The following is a 13,260-nucleotide window of genomic DNA, read 5'->3' on the forward strand; positions in this document are numbered from 1 at the left end:
GGGCCACTGATTACCCCGTCGATACTCACTGCGCCAATTCAGAGCGCACCCGTTGGCTGTGGATACAACTACAGAGCGTCTACTCTCGCGCACGAAACATCGCATATAGTCTCAACTGCCTAAATACACTCTAAAATGCCTCCAACACGCCGCAATCTCTTCCAGAGCCATCTCACCCGCCGTCCCACGCCTGGTGCAGCTTCAACGTCAACCTCGGTCTCACACTCTTCAAACAACAACAGCACCGCGTCCACATCAGTGCCAAACGACGCCCTATCAGATGGGGCTTCGCAATCAGCAGCGATCCAGAGCACCGCATCGTCGAGAGAGACTTCCGTGCTGATGTCTACGTCTACCGACAATAATGGTGGGGATATCATCGCAAGGGATAAGAACGGGAACTTTCAACTAGACATCCCAGTCCTTCCGCCGCTGCCACCAGATGAAGAAGCAGATGAAGAGACCATGGAGGGAATTGAAGAAGGTCGACCCAGTGGTGGATCAGGAAGCTCCGGTGCAAATGCGTCGGGCGTCGACTCCGAGATTGGCGGTCGAGATAAAGAGAGTAAGCAACAAAAGTTAACACGCTACTCCTGGAGCACAAGCTAACGCATGAGATTTTGTGCAGAATTTGAAGCAAATCTCATCGAGATGGTTCAACGAAGCCGCGGCAGACACTTGAGCACTGAGCCAGGTAGATTATATACCCTTAATGGCGTATTCTGAACACTACTAACTCGTCGCTTTCCAGAGATTCTCAATTTGATCCAACAAAGTCTACGTGCTAAAGTCGCCTCTCTGGATGAAGATAACTGGATGTTTGAGGTCGAGGACGACTCTCTTGCATAATATCGAATACGAAGCGGATTGACGATATTCAACGAGCCCCATGCGGAGTGTCTCATTATGCAACACTATCTAAAACCGGCAATATACATTGAAAGTCCTAGTCGAGCTCAGCACTAGACGGAGCCGCTTCCACTCTCTTGGATGCAGCTCGGCTTGAAGCGCCAGGTTTCTGATTTCCTCCGCTCTGGTTGTTGCCTCCAAAGAACATGCTGCCCATCATGTCCAGAAGCGGGTTACCCTGCCTGGGAATTTTGATGTTGAAGTACATCTCTCCGATCTGCGCCAATGCGTCATTCCAAATACCCACTTCTTGGATATGAGGAGCATAATGCCGAGTCAGGTCTCGAAATAGGTCTGCACTCCCACGTTGCACAGCAACTAGGAGCAAGCCGAGGAAGTTGAGCAGCGGCAACGACGGATAGATCCGGATATCGCTACTGGCACTGCTCACGTGTTGTGACGCGAGCGAAGGGTTTACGCTTGAAAGACGGGATGTGAAAATGAGGAGGGCCTTGTTGGCGCTGCGAAGATTGCCGGTCAGGAGGTAAGGGATAACTGCTCTCGAAGCATAGAGAGCTGCGGTATGCGAGTCGTCGCCTGTATACCACTCAAACTCCAGCTTCGCGAGGGTTTCTGCCGAGTCGGTAGTTCCGATGATAAGGTGCTTTTCTGCGTCGTACGGCTCATTTTCTAGAGACAGTGGAAATATGATTGTTAGAATTGGTTGACGTATGGAATGACGGCAGCGTACCTTCAGCGTAAACAGACCCAACAGCGTGATGGATCTCTGGGTCTCCTCGTTCCAAGGGCCCAAACTTTGAACTCCAGCCTATAATTTCACTAATGTACCTCTTCCGGGACGGCTCATCTGGAGGGAATTCACGCAGCAATTCGATAAGGCGCTCTGCAAAATAGACAAAACACTTTAGTTCTTTTTCTTGCTTCATCTTTGTGTTTTTAATGTCCAACGTACTCTTGTGTGCTCTCGATGCGGCATCGTTTTCTTCACTGATCTCCCATTCGGCTTTGGTGTATACCTCAATGACCAACATAATGGCCAAATCTCCGCCACTGGCCGAGGCGCCTTGTTGGGATCCAGCCCTCAGGAGAGCTTTGGCGCCGCCCGTTAATATTTCAGCCGCGGCATCGTATTTCGACTGTCTCATATACCGCGCCGCAATAACACGGAGTTGCTGGTGAGCTTCGTAAAAGGATCCGGCCGCAATTCTGTGAAAAGAGGTTGCCTGTCAGCCATCTGCCCATCACAATACAGAAAACCAAGTCGTCTCGTACTTTTCTTGCTGCCGAGCAATCGTCTTTTCAATATTGGAAGTCATTCTGAGCAGCTGAACTGAGCACCAGTGCAAGGAGAGGAGAGAGCACAGGTTAAGCTGGGGCGGTGAAAGTGAGAGAGAGCAAGTTGACGCACAGCGGGGCAGCCGTAGTAGCAGCGAGTCGCAGCTCCAGCGCGGCCAATGACAAACCAACCCCGGTTGAGCTTTCTCCCCAGGTCAACTTTCTCGACACGCACGCAGCACATGGAAGTAATGTAGATCTCGAGAGATCTTTGTTTTTGTTTTAATATTCTTCTTTAATTCTCCCACTGGCATGCGCCTATCCCAAAAAGCATGAATTCGCACGACTACAAGATTCAACCGCTACAGCGCTTCTCCGGCTCAAACGCGGCCATTCGACGTCCCAAGGTAAATTAGATGATGTCTCCCACCAGTCTGTTTTGGAAGGGCAATGGATGTATTGTAATCTACTGCTAATAATTTATTTCATTTGACAGGAGATTGCCTGTTTTTCCTATGATCGCGAACACAACTTCCGACTGGATGAATCCTCCTTGAGTTACTACTTTCCACCGCTACCGTCGCAAATGCCCGCGGACCTGAACGAGGGCTTCGAAACGTTTCAAAAGCTAGATGATTCCGGAGATGAGCATCTGGATGCCCTTTTGGACACCGTTGTCGCGCTGGAAGAGAATACAGGGTCGAAATGTGAAGCTGATATTATTACGTGGAGAGGTATGATGACAAAGGTGCGCGCAGTTGTTTTTTTTCTTTTTGTTTTTGCTTTATAAATTTTGAACAAGGGTTTCTAATGCCTAGTAGATCATGACAGCTCCATTTGATATGTTGAATGGGTATGTTAGGTTCTGGCTTCTGCACGTTTCGTTGCTGATAGCACGGCAGGTTCGAAATGAATGCGACATATTTCCAGGTAAGAGCTCTAGAATTCTGACATTTTCGGATATGGACTAAATTAGCTTTTTCTTTAGGGATCAATGTGCGAACGCCCCAACGCAATGGCATAAACGCGATCTCGTCGCTAACCATGTACGGCAGATTCATCGAGGAGAACAACGCATATAAGAATGCGCAGAAGGAGGTTCAGAGAAATCAACGGCCACAACCCGGGATGCCCTCACAAGACGTTATGGCATATTGGGGTAATATCGAATCTGCGAAGCTTTATATATATTGGCGGATGGTAACCTTGTCGAGCAGGATACAAATTCGAGACCCTCGCGGTCATCCCAGACACTTGGGATGCCACACCTCGAGAAAAGATCGAAGGCCGAGTTCATGAAGTCGTAAACAATAAAGCTCAATATTGCTCCGTGGTTCGAACCGGCATTGGAAAGACCAAGTTGGTAATTGGTGGCGAAGTCGATGCCAGTACGTGACATTTCTCTCTCTCTCTCTTATTTGAGACTTATCTGATATCTTTTTTCAGTTTGGGATTCGAAACCCGCCCGGAAAGAAGATCCCATCAATTGGGTTGAGTTGAAGACGACTTCGGAGCTGTTCAATGACAAGGAAAAGCTCAAGTTCGAGCGGAAACTGCTCAAATTCTGGGCGCAGTCTTTCCTCCTTGGGGTTCCAAGAATCATCGTGGGATTTCGTGATAGGGCAGGAATGCTGTTGCGGCTGGAAGAGATAGAAACCCACACAATACCCGGCAAGGTCAAGAGAGACGGAAGAGGAAGTTGGGATGGAAATGTTTCCATCAACTTCACTGCTGCGTTTCTAGAGTGTGAGTGGTTCGATTTATAGACCGCACAGGTCATCTCGTCTAACTTTGATATGTTAGGGCTCAAAACTGTCGTCAATACCGACGGTACATGGCGAATTCGCAAACGGGAAAAATCGCCGGTCATTGAAGTCTTCAAGCTCGAGGAAAGCGGCCATGGCGACATACTCTCATCCAAGTTCAGAGAGTGGAGGATGAAGCAAGAATAGCGTTTGATTCTTCGGTCCTCGGAATCTCACATAAGTAAATATGTCGACAAATATCTGACAGTCAACAGCCGTTGGGCAAAAGCCCCGTAAAGGCAATATGATTTTGACAATGAGGCCAAAAACCATGGCCGTCATCTCCTACGCGTATACAAGACCAATGACCAGGGTTACGCCAGTCCTCGTGTTTCATCAGCTGGGGCCGTTTCCTCAGGCACCTCTGCAGATGCCCGACTGCGCAGATATTCTTGTGCCTGCGCTCTTTTGGCGATACTTTTGATTGTGCGCCGATGGGCAGATCCCCGAACATGAAGATCCCACTGTTCCTGACCCATCAGCATTTTGCCACATGGCTCGCATGCGATCTGCTTTACGGTGAAATCAGTCTGGTTCTCCTTTTTGTATGTCTTCGTTCTCTCTTCGAGCGTCGTTTGAGCGAGAACTGAAAGTGATTCGGGCTTGGGAAGATTGCCGTTGCTCAGGAATTCTTGCACGATGCGCTCCGTCGGTTCCGTTATGCAAGAGTCCCAAGCACTGGGATCTGTTGCGTCAAGAACGTAAAGTCGATCAGTTGCACTCACGTCTGCCAGCGCGGTCCAAAGCTTGAGACGTATCCATCTTGTCTGCTTGGAGGAGTATTGTCTGGTGGAAGTCTTTACAGACTCTATGCAAGCTCGCTTCAGCGCTTCTATTTGTTCATCGCTAGAATTACCCGCGCGCAACATGTTGAAATAAGGCTCCATTTCTTTAAACCCTATAGATACCCAAATGCCTCGAGTGCGGTCTACATGGAGACCTTGGGATTCCTTGTCCCTCAGGTACTCCGACAAGGACTGCGCCTCTGGGATCAGGCCCTGCTCTACCATTTTCTCCACTCGAGTTTCCAGCCTCGTGTAAAGTTTCTCTCGTTCTGCGTGCATCCAGAAAACCAGTGTTGGGTATCGCAACTGGCCGGTAACTGCGCCTTCGACATGATCGATGGTGGCCTGTCGTTGGCGCTGTTGCTCTGCATAGATCTCCGACGCAGGCCGTCCGGTCTTGAGGTATATCTCCAACGACCTGCGGATCTTTCGTGCTTCGTTGACGTGCCAACGCCCCGCCATGATAGGGTCAACCTCGCGTAGTTTGGCCAACATGACCTCTGCCGGAGCGTCAAGAATAGCCCAGTCTTTCGACCTGGCAGATGATGAGCCCTCCTGGTGACCGCCGCATTCTTGGTCCGACGTTTGATCAGAATCTTCCGTTCCCTTGTCGACCAGACCATCATGGAATAAAACACCTTGTACGTAATATGACGTTCCACCAACGAGAATCGGAATTTTTCCGCGAGCGTGTATGTCTTTAATGAGTCGTAGACATTCGTTCCTGAACCTGCTTATGCGCCATGTCTCCTCTTCCAGGTCCACGAAATCGATCAGATGGTGTGGCACGTCTTGCCTCTCCTCGACAGAAATCTTGTTGGTGATTATGGGCAGGCCGCGGTATAGTTGCATCGCATCGCCGTTGATAATTTCGCCATTGAAGCGCTTGGCTAGGTCCACTGCGAGCTTTTCAACTCTCGTTAGCTTGGCTCTTTTTTCTAAGTTTAAATGAGAGCTAACAAACATTGGACTTTCCGGTGCCTGTGGCTCCGACAACGGTTATGAGGGGTTCCATGATGGTAATAGGTCGGGGTCGAGCGAGGCGCAACACACTTCGAAAGAAATTGAACATGCCAGAAAACGAGTTCTCGGTTGTCTCAATTCCATGGTTTGTGGCGATATTTGAGAATACTGCGCAGGAATGGCTCAAATGGACTGCATGCCAGTAGCAGACTCGAAAGAGCACTCGTTGTAGTAGTATGTCGTGATGGAGAGAAACAACAAGCCGTGACTAATCCATCTAAGCTTCCTTCTGCCCCACCTGCACTCCCCGTTCAATTGCAGTAACCAGTCAACTTGTCTGTCATCCCTACGTACTTGCGATACAACTTGTAACCAAGTTGTTTACTGGGTTATCTGGCTCTGTTGTTCACTGTACGCAAGCTTATAACGCAGCAAACTGGCTTCGCTCGGCATGGCTCCGTCAATTGAAGTACAGGGGCTTTCATACAAGTTCCCAGACGGCTCCAGCGGCCTGAAGGACATAAAGCTCAGTTTACCTCCAGGAAGCAGAACTTTACTCATTGGCGGTAAAAATAACAACATGTTATGTTTATTATTGTAGCCCACATTGCTAACCAGCTGTGTTCCAGCAAATGGCGCGGGCAAGACAACGCTGCTACGACTCTTGTCTGGCAAGCGACTAGCCCCGACAGACACCGTCGCCGTTGGCGGCGTCGATCCTTTCAAAGAAGGTCTAGAAGGCGTCACCTATCTAGGCGTTGAATGGGTCTTGAACAGCATTGTGCGAACAGACATTGACGTGCCAACCTTGCTCGCTTCGGTTGGCGGAGACGCCTTTCCAGAGCGCCGCGACGAATTGATCGATATTCTCGACATTGATCTCAACTGGAGAATGCATGCTGTCTCGGATGGCGAGCGCCGGCGTGTCCAGCTTGCTATGGGCCTGCTGCGGCCATGGCAGGTGTTGCTTCTCGATGAAATCACGGTGGATCTGGACCTGTTGTCTCGCAGCAACTTCCTAGCGTTTTTGAAACAAGAAACAGAGACCAGAGCTTGCACTATTGTCTATGCGACCCACATCCTAGACAATCTTTCCCAGTGGCCGACACATCTGGTGCACATGCATTTGGGCCAGGTCAAACAGGCCGGGTCGATGGCATCGTTTGAGCAGGAAGTCCCGCACCGGTCTGCCGAGAACAGTCTGCTTGGAGACCTCGTACTTCACTGGCTCAAACAAGACCTTCAGGCTCGTGGCCCCAGAGGTACAAAGTCTGGCCAGGGCAAGACTTACCCTACTGCCGAGGCTATCGGAGGGTACGGTCTGGAGAAACCACCAAAGTGAATTCATTTTTCTTCTGAATGACTGGAGGGGAGTGTTTGTGTCTAAAGCTCTCAACGAGTAATGATGATGTCTCAACTACTTGCATCGGAGGAGTATGGTGATAGCTATATTAGATTTTGCATATCCTGGTGATGTTCAACCGGCCAGGTGGCTTCAACGCTATTGTTTACGTCTTGCATATTGTCGTTTTTTGTCGTTTTATTTTAAATTGTCATTCCTTTTATGAATATTATTTCAGTGTTTCATTGGACCCATAAACTAATATATTCTCATGAGTAATTTTGGCTATATCACTATTGGATTCATAGCTCTGTGACTCTATATATCCGGACCGATGCATCCTCACTTGCAGTAGCAAGAAGCCGAGACGTTTCACCAGCCTCCGCCTTTTTATTTATATCTAGCGGCCGCCATGCGAGTTGTGTGATTGATTTTGACGGAGCAATGGCCTTGTCGATAGTCACCAGCTCCTGCGATTCGAGAGTCGATGCTGAAACGCGGTGAACCGAAATCTGGCCAGTTTCCTCTCCGGCAGCCAGGTAAAAGACATCTTGCTGTTGTTCTGGTGAACAGAAAGATATACTAGTGACAGAAGTTTGCAGTGGTATTGTGGATACACATTCAAATGTGTTGTCCGATTTCATTTGCCACAGCTTTACAGACTTGTCTCGTCCTGCTGTTGCAAAGACTGGAGACTCGGTCAAAGCAGGCGACCAGGCTGCGTCGAGTATCATTCTGGAGTGGGCTTTGGGATTCGACGATAACAGGGAGAATTTGGATGGCTCGGCGTCGTCCCGCTTGAATACTGCAAACTGGCGATCGCGCCCCACGCTCAGCAAGTACTCATCTGTCTCCGAGAAGGACAGAGCCGTGATAGTCAGAGAATGAGCAGCCAAGGAAGGCTTGATCTCATGCCAGTCCTTTGTGTCGTAGAGTCGTATGACAGCATGATCGATTGAGCTCGCTTTGCATGCGGTAGCAATCAGCGAGCGGTCGTGGCTAACTGCCACTGCTGATATCTCATATCCGTGGCCGTAGAGCTTCTCATACTCGGGCCATAGCGTGTGTCGAGCAAGATAATCTTCGAGGGGAGGCTGATGCATTGGCAACAAAACCGGGGGTGCTGCCTCTGATTCTTTGTTTCCTTGATTGGCCATCATCTGGTCGTCTGTGACTGTGATATCTTCGCCAGCAGCTTTGTTTGAAAGTCCGAGAACTGGGATGTTTGCGGTCTCGGGGAGTTCATCGTCTGTAGGTGGTGATATCCCGCAAAGGTTTTCTAGTAATTGGGCAATTTGCTTAGGCTCGTTGAAGACCCGCAAGAGCTTCTCGTCAGCCCCAGAAACGAACCTCGCAGGGCCCAGTGAGTCTAAACAGTTCAGATCATAACCATGAATCTGAGGTCTTGAAAATTCATGCCACGATGAAGATCCATCTCGCAGCCACTGGGCATGAAGCCGGGATGTTTGGTCAGAGCTCGTAGACAAGAGATACGATCCTCTTGCATCCCATCGAACATCGTTGACAGACCGAACATGACCTGTGATGCCCAGCTTTTGTTGCCAAAAGTCCGCTTCTTGGTCATGCTCCCATGCCCTCCAGCTGCCTGTCCGACCGAGACTTACAATCTGTTTCCCATCTGGAGACCACAGGCCAATCCAGAAGCCTCCAGTGGAACCGGTTGCGGTAGTAGAGCCCTTTTGGGCGCTAATTTCTCCCATTCGATCAATCGTTACCCAGACGCCAGTGGTTGCATCTGGCTCCCAAATTGTTAATGAATTATCTGCAGATGCAGAAAGGAGCTGTGTCTTGTCGGCATTCGGGTTCCAGTTCGCAGTATATATCCAGTCTTCGTGTCCTAAGAGCAGGGCTTCAAACGTCACGGAATAAATCGAACCAGAGGCGTTGAAAGTATACGCTTTGTTGGATAGTGTTGGTGCATCTCCTGCAAGCATGATATCATCTGGATCTGTCGAGACCATCGGTTCTGCTTCACCACGGCGGATCCTCCACAGCCGAACGTATTTATCCTGACTGGCTGAAGCCAGAAAAAAATCGTTCTGCGACTGACTCGTGTTCTCTTTGAAGGCAAGCGATCTCACCCAAGCTTCATGACCAGATAATTTCGCGAACCATAAAAACTCTCCGTTTTCTGTTGTATCCTGTGTTGCAAATATGTGAACGTGATTCGTTGTCCCGCCCACAGCCAGCACCATAGGTCTCTTTGGGTCCTGAGTATCCAGCGATAACAGCGCCAGAGCCAATGGAAAGAACCGGGGTTTCATGGGTATTGTTTGCAGCAACTGACCCGAGATCGAATCATTTTCAATATTCAGTCTCCAGATCTTGACTGTCCCGTCAGCTCCTCCCGAGGCCACGGTATTCGATGCCTTCCCGACAGCAATTGCATTTACAGAGCCAGTGTGTCCAGCGAGCTCGCAGGCAAACGTGTATCCTCTCGTCGCATGTGGTTTCCATACTCGAATCGTGTGGTCCACGGACCCTGTGAGCAGCAGACTGGTTTTGGTCTCGGGGGATGACAGGAAGCGCACAGCGCTGACCTTGTCTCGATGGCCGACTAGCAGGGCAAAGACGCCATGGTTTGATTTGTCCTATACAAATACACTGTTTAACCTAAGATATACATAAATACCAATATAAGTATAAGCTCACCTCTGGCGCCCACAATGCGACATTGTTGTCCGCTCCATACGCAAGCACGCCCGACGCGACGTCCCAGTCGGCGGCCCCGGGGTGACGGTTGCCGCCGACACTGATGTATTCTGCCGCAACATTAACCATGAAGACCGACAGCACTGCAGTATTTTTGTCTTGTATATGATTTGTTTGAAGCACCGCGTTGGGGCGCTCTTTGTCGAATGTGGGATGACGACGTTTTGGTTGAAAGCGGCGGCGGGCTTGGAAATTTTAAGCTTATCGATAAGCAGAGAGAGTCCCGCCTTTTGCCCGATGCCCCTCTTGCGACAAGTTAACAAACAGCGAACAAAGATGTCCACGAACGCAGAAGAAGGCAAGCCCCCTGTTGAGACAATCCCTATTACTGTGGAGTTTACGTGAGTGCAATTCCTTTGCCTGGCAGGCTTTCTTTATACCCAGTCTAATCCGAATTTCTTCGACGTTTAGAGGCGGCCTCGAGATACTATTTGCAAACGTACGCAAACTTCAACTCTCGATTCAATCAAAACAAGATGACGGAAAACGGCCGAATATTGCATGGTTGATTGGGCATCTTGTGAAACATGAGATGAAGGACAAAAGGACAGAGCTGTTTGTTCTTGACGGGCATGTGTAAGTTTGGTTTGGCTTGTGCGAAAAAAAGCGTGCTAGATAAATTACTAAAACGTACATCTCTCAAGACGACCCGGAATCCTCGTTCTGATTAACGATGCGGATTGGGAGCTCGAAGGCGAAGAGGCATACGAAATACAATCGGGAGACAATATACTGTTTGTGTCCACGCTACATGGAGGATAAGCATCTCAATCGATCTATCTATATTCCGCGAGTCTTGTTACGTCTTTAAGCAAGGAGTCCCAAAAAATTCTAACCAACAACATTCGCTGCGTGAATTGACATTAACCCGGTCATAAGTCTACACCACGTCTTCCACGTGCTGCTGGGTGAGCCTTTCGGGCTCTCTGGGGGTCCGGAACCCGCTCTGGGGCGTTGACCCGCCCGTCGCCGGAGTTCCCAGACCTGCCGTAGGTGAAGTGTACCCACTGGGAGGTACAGGGATCTTGATGTCCTCCGGGGATGCGGGAATGGTCTCCTCTGGCAAATCCGGGATTTTGACCCTCCTTGCTTCGTTTTGATAGCTAGCTGGAATAATCTACAAGCATCGTTTAGTATAGAGATAGTAGCAGCTAGGAGAGAACCCTTACCTCGATGATTTCGTCACGAGGGAACGATAAAAATGGAATATCAGCGGCATTGCAGGCCATCAAATAACCATATAACACTCTAAGCACACTTTCATGGGCAATAATGAGAAGGTCGTTGTGCTCTCGTTCCAGTTCAAGGATGATTGGCTCCAGTCGCACGGCTAAATCATGATAAGACTAACAGATAATTAGACATGTATAGTCGGAATGATAAGTGAGATGGCATACCTCTGATCGGGGATAACGATGGTGGTAAGGATCTGCCTCGTGCTTTGCAACTTCTTCAGGGTACTCCAGCCTGATGCGGTGTTCTGACATTTTCTCACACACCCCGGGATTCAACTGGCTTAGTTGTGATCTCTGGCGAACCGTATAGCCTTTTTCATGCAGGCACTTTGCAGTCTCAACCGTTCTACGTCTAGTCGATGTCCACACAGTCAACGGTTTCAAAGCAGCAGGTGACTCTCCTTGTTCGAGCAGAGCTTTTCTTTCAGACTCCCGATGTTGCAACAAAACGTCCGTCATTTTCTTCGCATAGTCCTCGCCTCTCTCTGATAATGATGAGTCTTGTTTGTAAGAGTTTGCGTCCAATGAAACCCCAGCCTAGGAATTATATATCAGTGCATGTTCAGGGAATTTTCTGCCTGTGTTTAACTAACCCTGGCGAAATACGTATGCCTTGCTTTGATGTGGAGGTTAAGAAGATAGAACACAATTCTGTGGGAAAGATATCCAAAGCTGCAGTTGTTGACAATCAGGCGCTCGCCTGCATTGATCATCTATGTTGACTGTTAGGTCTCGTTCAGAACGATGGCACTGTTAAATCACCTTGATATAGTTGAGGTCTTTCTCCTCCATAGTTTCAAAGTGTGGGATCCTTGCAGATATACGTCCCAGATAATGCTTGATAGCTTCGTCGGCATCCCAGTTCACGTACTTGCTCTGTCAGTCGGCAGTTGCAGAAGTGAGAAGGTGGAGTCTTACGTCGGGCGAAGAGATCTTGACGCTCCGGACATTTTCTTCTATAATCTTTGGGTCATCACACATTGACTCGATAAAAAGTGTCTGTCCTGATTAGTGCTGATTAATATAAAAAAGAGACAACCGCATACCTCTATGTTCTGTTTGGAAAACTCTTTGGCAAGCGAGCGACGGCCGGCAGCTATTGGGTTGACAGCGTCGTAGATTGCTATTTGGCCGTTTTCGTGGGACAGGAAATGGGCTATATCATCACGGCACTTCTTTACAATCTTCTGCCGCAGGAGAACTGATGATGCGGAAGCTAGCCACTGGCATTTAGCGCATTTCTCGTAAATCACCAAGGTCGACGACTCGACGTACCATTGACAAAGAAATAGTCATCGGGCATATCTTGCCCTGGCCCAATAGTGGCCCGTCTATAGTCCCCTAGATGAAAGATGCGAGTCTTGACTCCGAGCCTGCGGTTTATGAGCATACATATTTGTAGACTCTGTGGGGCATTTCTAAGATTACTGACCATCGGAGGTAGCGAGCCAAAGCCACCGAAATATGGCTGGGATTGTCAGCATAATTTCACTTCCTCACGGATCTCGGAAATGCGTACGTCTTGCCCCTGGCCGGCAGGCCAACGGTGATGATCACAATGCGACCCGAGTGAAAAAGCCTCCCGGACTCGGTGCTATAGAGCTGTGCCGGGGCCATGTCGGCCTTTTCTGGGAGATCATGGATGGCATCCACAAAGGTGCTTGACTTCCTCCGGAATCGAGGAGAGCTAGCGACCACGTCCGCAGTGCTGGAAATATGTTAGATATCTTGCGACGGCTGCAAGCTGCAGAGGGTTCTGGCATACAGTAGAGTGTCCATGATTTCTAGGGAATGAGAACAACCCCAAGACTGATATATCGACAAGTTGCAGTCCAAGAGGATCAGTACTAAACCAAATATAGGTAAAAAATAAAGTCGAGTATATATAGGCGAACCCCGGACTAGCGGTTTGGGACACGCAGGAAAATCGATGGGAAGCGATCAAACTCTATCGGACGTATGTCATAAAATGGCAGCCAAACGAGCGCCTGAAGATAACATCGAAACAAAAGCAACGCAGGAGCGGCCAAGTCAGTAGAAGTCATGGAGGGACCGGCCCAAAGCGGACTAGCGCGCCTCAGCTTGGCAAGGCCGGTGCAAACAGTGCAAAAACCAGTTGGACTAAGCAAAACTATCCCGAGCGACCAATTTTCATCAGCCGAAGCAGAGCTCTCTTCCAGCATCATTCAGCTATCGGAGTTTTATATTCGAGGGCCCGTCCTGCCGTGCCATCTGTTCCCTGTATCCGGAAT

At 49.2% G+C, this 13,260-nt stretch overlaps 8 protein-coding genes across 8 annotated transcripts; 4 read left to right on the forward strand and 4 right to left on the reverse strand.

Moving 5' to 3' along the window:
* Nucleotides 1–135: 135 nt before the first annotated feature.
* On the forward strand, nucleotides 136–849 carry TRUGW13939_07239 (uncharacterized protein; the record flags this gene model as incomplete). The annotated part of the gene is made up of 3 exons (XM_035490381.1): nucleotides 136–565; nucleotides 629–694; nucleotides 752–849. The coding sequence occupies 3 exons, from the start codon at nucleotides 136–138 to the stop codon at nucleotides 847–849; spliced, it is 594 nt and encodes a 197-aa protein (XP_035346274.1).
* A 97-nt stretch (nucleotides 850–946) lies between these two features.
* TRUGW13939_07240 (uncharacterized protein) lies at nucleotides 947–2,186 on the reverse strand (the record flags this gene model as incomplete). Its single annotated transcript, XM_035490382.1, has 4 exons — nucleotides 947–1,539; nucleotides 1,601–1,753; nucleotides 1,823–2,076; nucleotides 2,143–2,186. The coding sequence occupies 4 exons, from the start codon at nucleotides 2,184–2,186 to the stop codon at nucleotides 947–949; spliced, it is 1,044 nt and encodes a 347-aa protein (XP_035346275.1).
* Nucleotides 2,187–2,477: 291 nt separating this feature from the next.
* Nucleotides 2,478–4,097, forward strand: TRUGW13939_07241 (uncharacterized protein; the record flags this gene model as incomplete). Its single annotated transcript, XM_035490383.1, has 9 exons — nucleotides 2,478–2,552; nucleotides 2,642–2,893; nucleotides 2,967–2,998; nucleotides 3,048–3,075; nucleotides 3,134–3,141; nucleotides 3,201–3,304; nucleotides 3,363–3,533; nucleotides 3,592–3,891; nucleotides 3,949–4,097. The coding sequence occupies 9 exons, from the start codon at nucleotides 2,478–2,480 to the stop codon at nucleotides 4,095–4,097; spliced, it is 1,119 nt and encodes a 372-aa protein (XP_035346276.1).
* Nucleotides 4,098–4,264: 167 nt separating this feature from the next.
* Nucleotides 4,265–5,750, reverse strand: TRUGW13939_07242 (uncharacterized protein; the record flags this gene model as incomplete). The annotated part of the gene is made up of 2 exons (XM_035490384.1): nucleotides 4,265–5,641; nucleotides 5,700–5,750. The coding sequence occupies 2 exons, from the start codon at nucleotides 5,748–5,750 to the stop codon at nucleotides 4,265–4,267; spliced, it is 1,428 nt and encodes a 475-aa protein (XP_035346277.1).
* Nucleotides 5,751–6,149: 399 nt separating this feature from the next.
* TRUGW13939_07243 (uncharacterized protein) lies at nucleotides 6,150–7,040 on the forward strand (the record flags this gene model as incomplete). The annotated part of the gene is made up of 2 exons (XM_035490385.1): nucleotides 6,150–6,264; nucleotides 6,328–7,040. The coding sequence occupies 2 exons, from the start codon at nucleotides 6,150–6,152 to the stop codon at nucleotides 7,038–7,040; spliced, it is 828 nt and encodes a 275-aa protein (XP_035346278.1).
* Nucleotides 7,041–7,342: 302 nt separating this feature from the next.
* Nucleotides 7,343–9,842, reverse strand: TRUGW13939_07244 (uncharacterized protein; the record flags this gene model as incomplete). Its single annotated transcript, XM_035490386.1, has 2 exons — nucleotides 7,343–9,652; nucleotides 9,714–9,842. The coding sequence occupies 2 exons, from the start codon at nucleotides 9,840–9,842 to the stop codon at nucleotides 7,343–7,345; spliced, it is 2,439 nt and encodes an 812-aa protein (XP_035346279.1).
* Nucleotides 9,843–10,049: 207 nt separating this feature from the next.
* On the forward strand, nucleotides 10,050–10,535 carry TRUGW13939_07245 (uncharacterized protein; the record flags this gene model as incomplete). The annotated part of the gene is made up of 3 exons (XM_035490387.1): nucleotides 10,050–10,114; nucleotides 10,185–10,349; nucleotides 10,418–10,535. The coding sequence occupies 3 exons, from the start codon at nucleotides 10,050–10,052 to the stop codon at nucleotides 10,533–10,535; spliced, it is 348 nt and encodes a 115-aa protein (XP_035346280.1).
* A 118-nt stretch (nucleotides 10,536–10,653) lies between these two features.
* On the reverse strand, nucleotides 10,654–12,787 carry TRUGW13939_07246 (uncharacterized protein; the record flags this gene model as incomplete). Its single annotated transcript, XM_035490388.1, has 11 exons — nucleotides 10,654–10,890; nucleotides 10,943–11,119; nucleotides 11,171–11,545; nucleotides 11,602–11,721; nucleotides 11,771–11,878; nucleotides 11,927–12,007; nucleotides 12,055–12,224; nucleotides 12,284–12,381; nucleotides 12,441–12,476; nucleotides 12,528–12,716; nucleotides 12,774–12,787. 11 exons carry the CDS (start codon nucleotides 12,785–12,787, stop codon nucleotides 10,654–10,656), a joined length of 1,605 nt encoding a protein of 534 aa, XP_035346281.1.
* Nucleotides 12,788–13,260: the final 473 nt, after the last annotated feature.

Source organism: Talaromyces rugulosus, chromosome IV, assembly GCF_013368755.1.
Source record: "Talaromyces rugulosus chromosome IV, complete sequence".
NCBI lineage: Eukaryota > Fungi > Ascomycota > Eurotiomycetes > Eurotiales > Trichocomaceae > Talaromyces > Talaromyces rugulosus.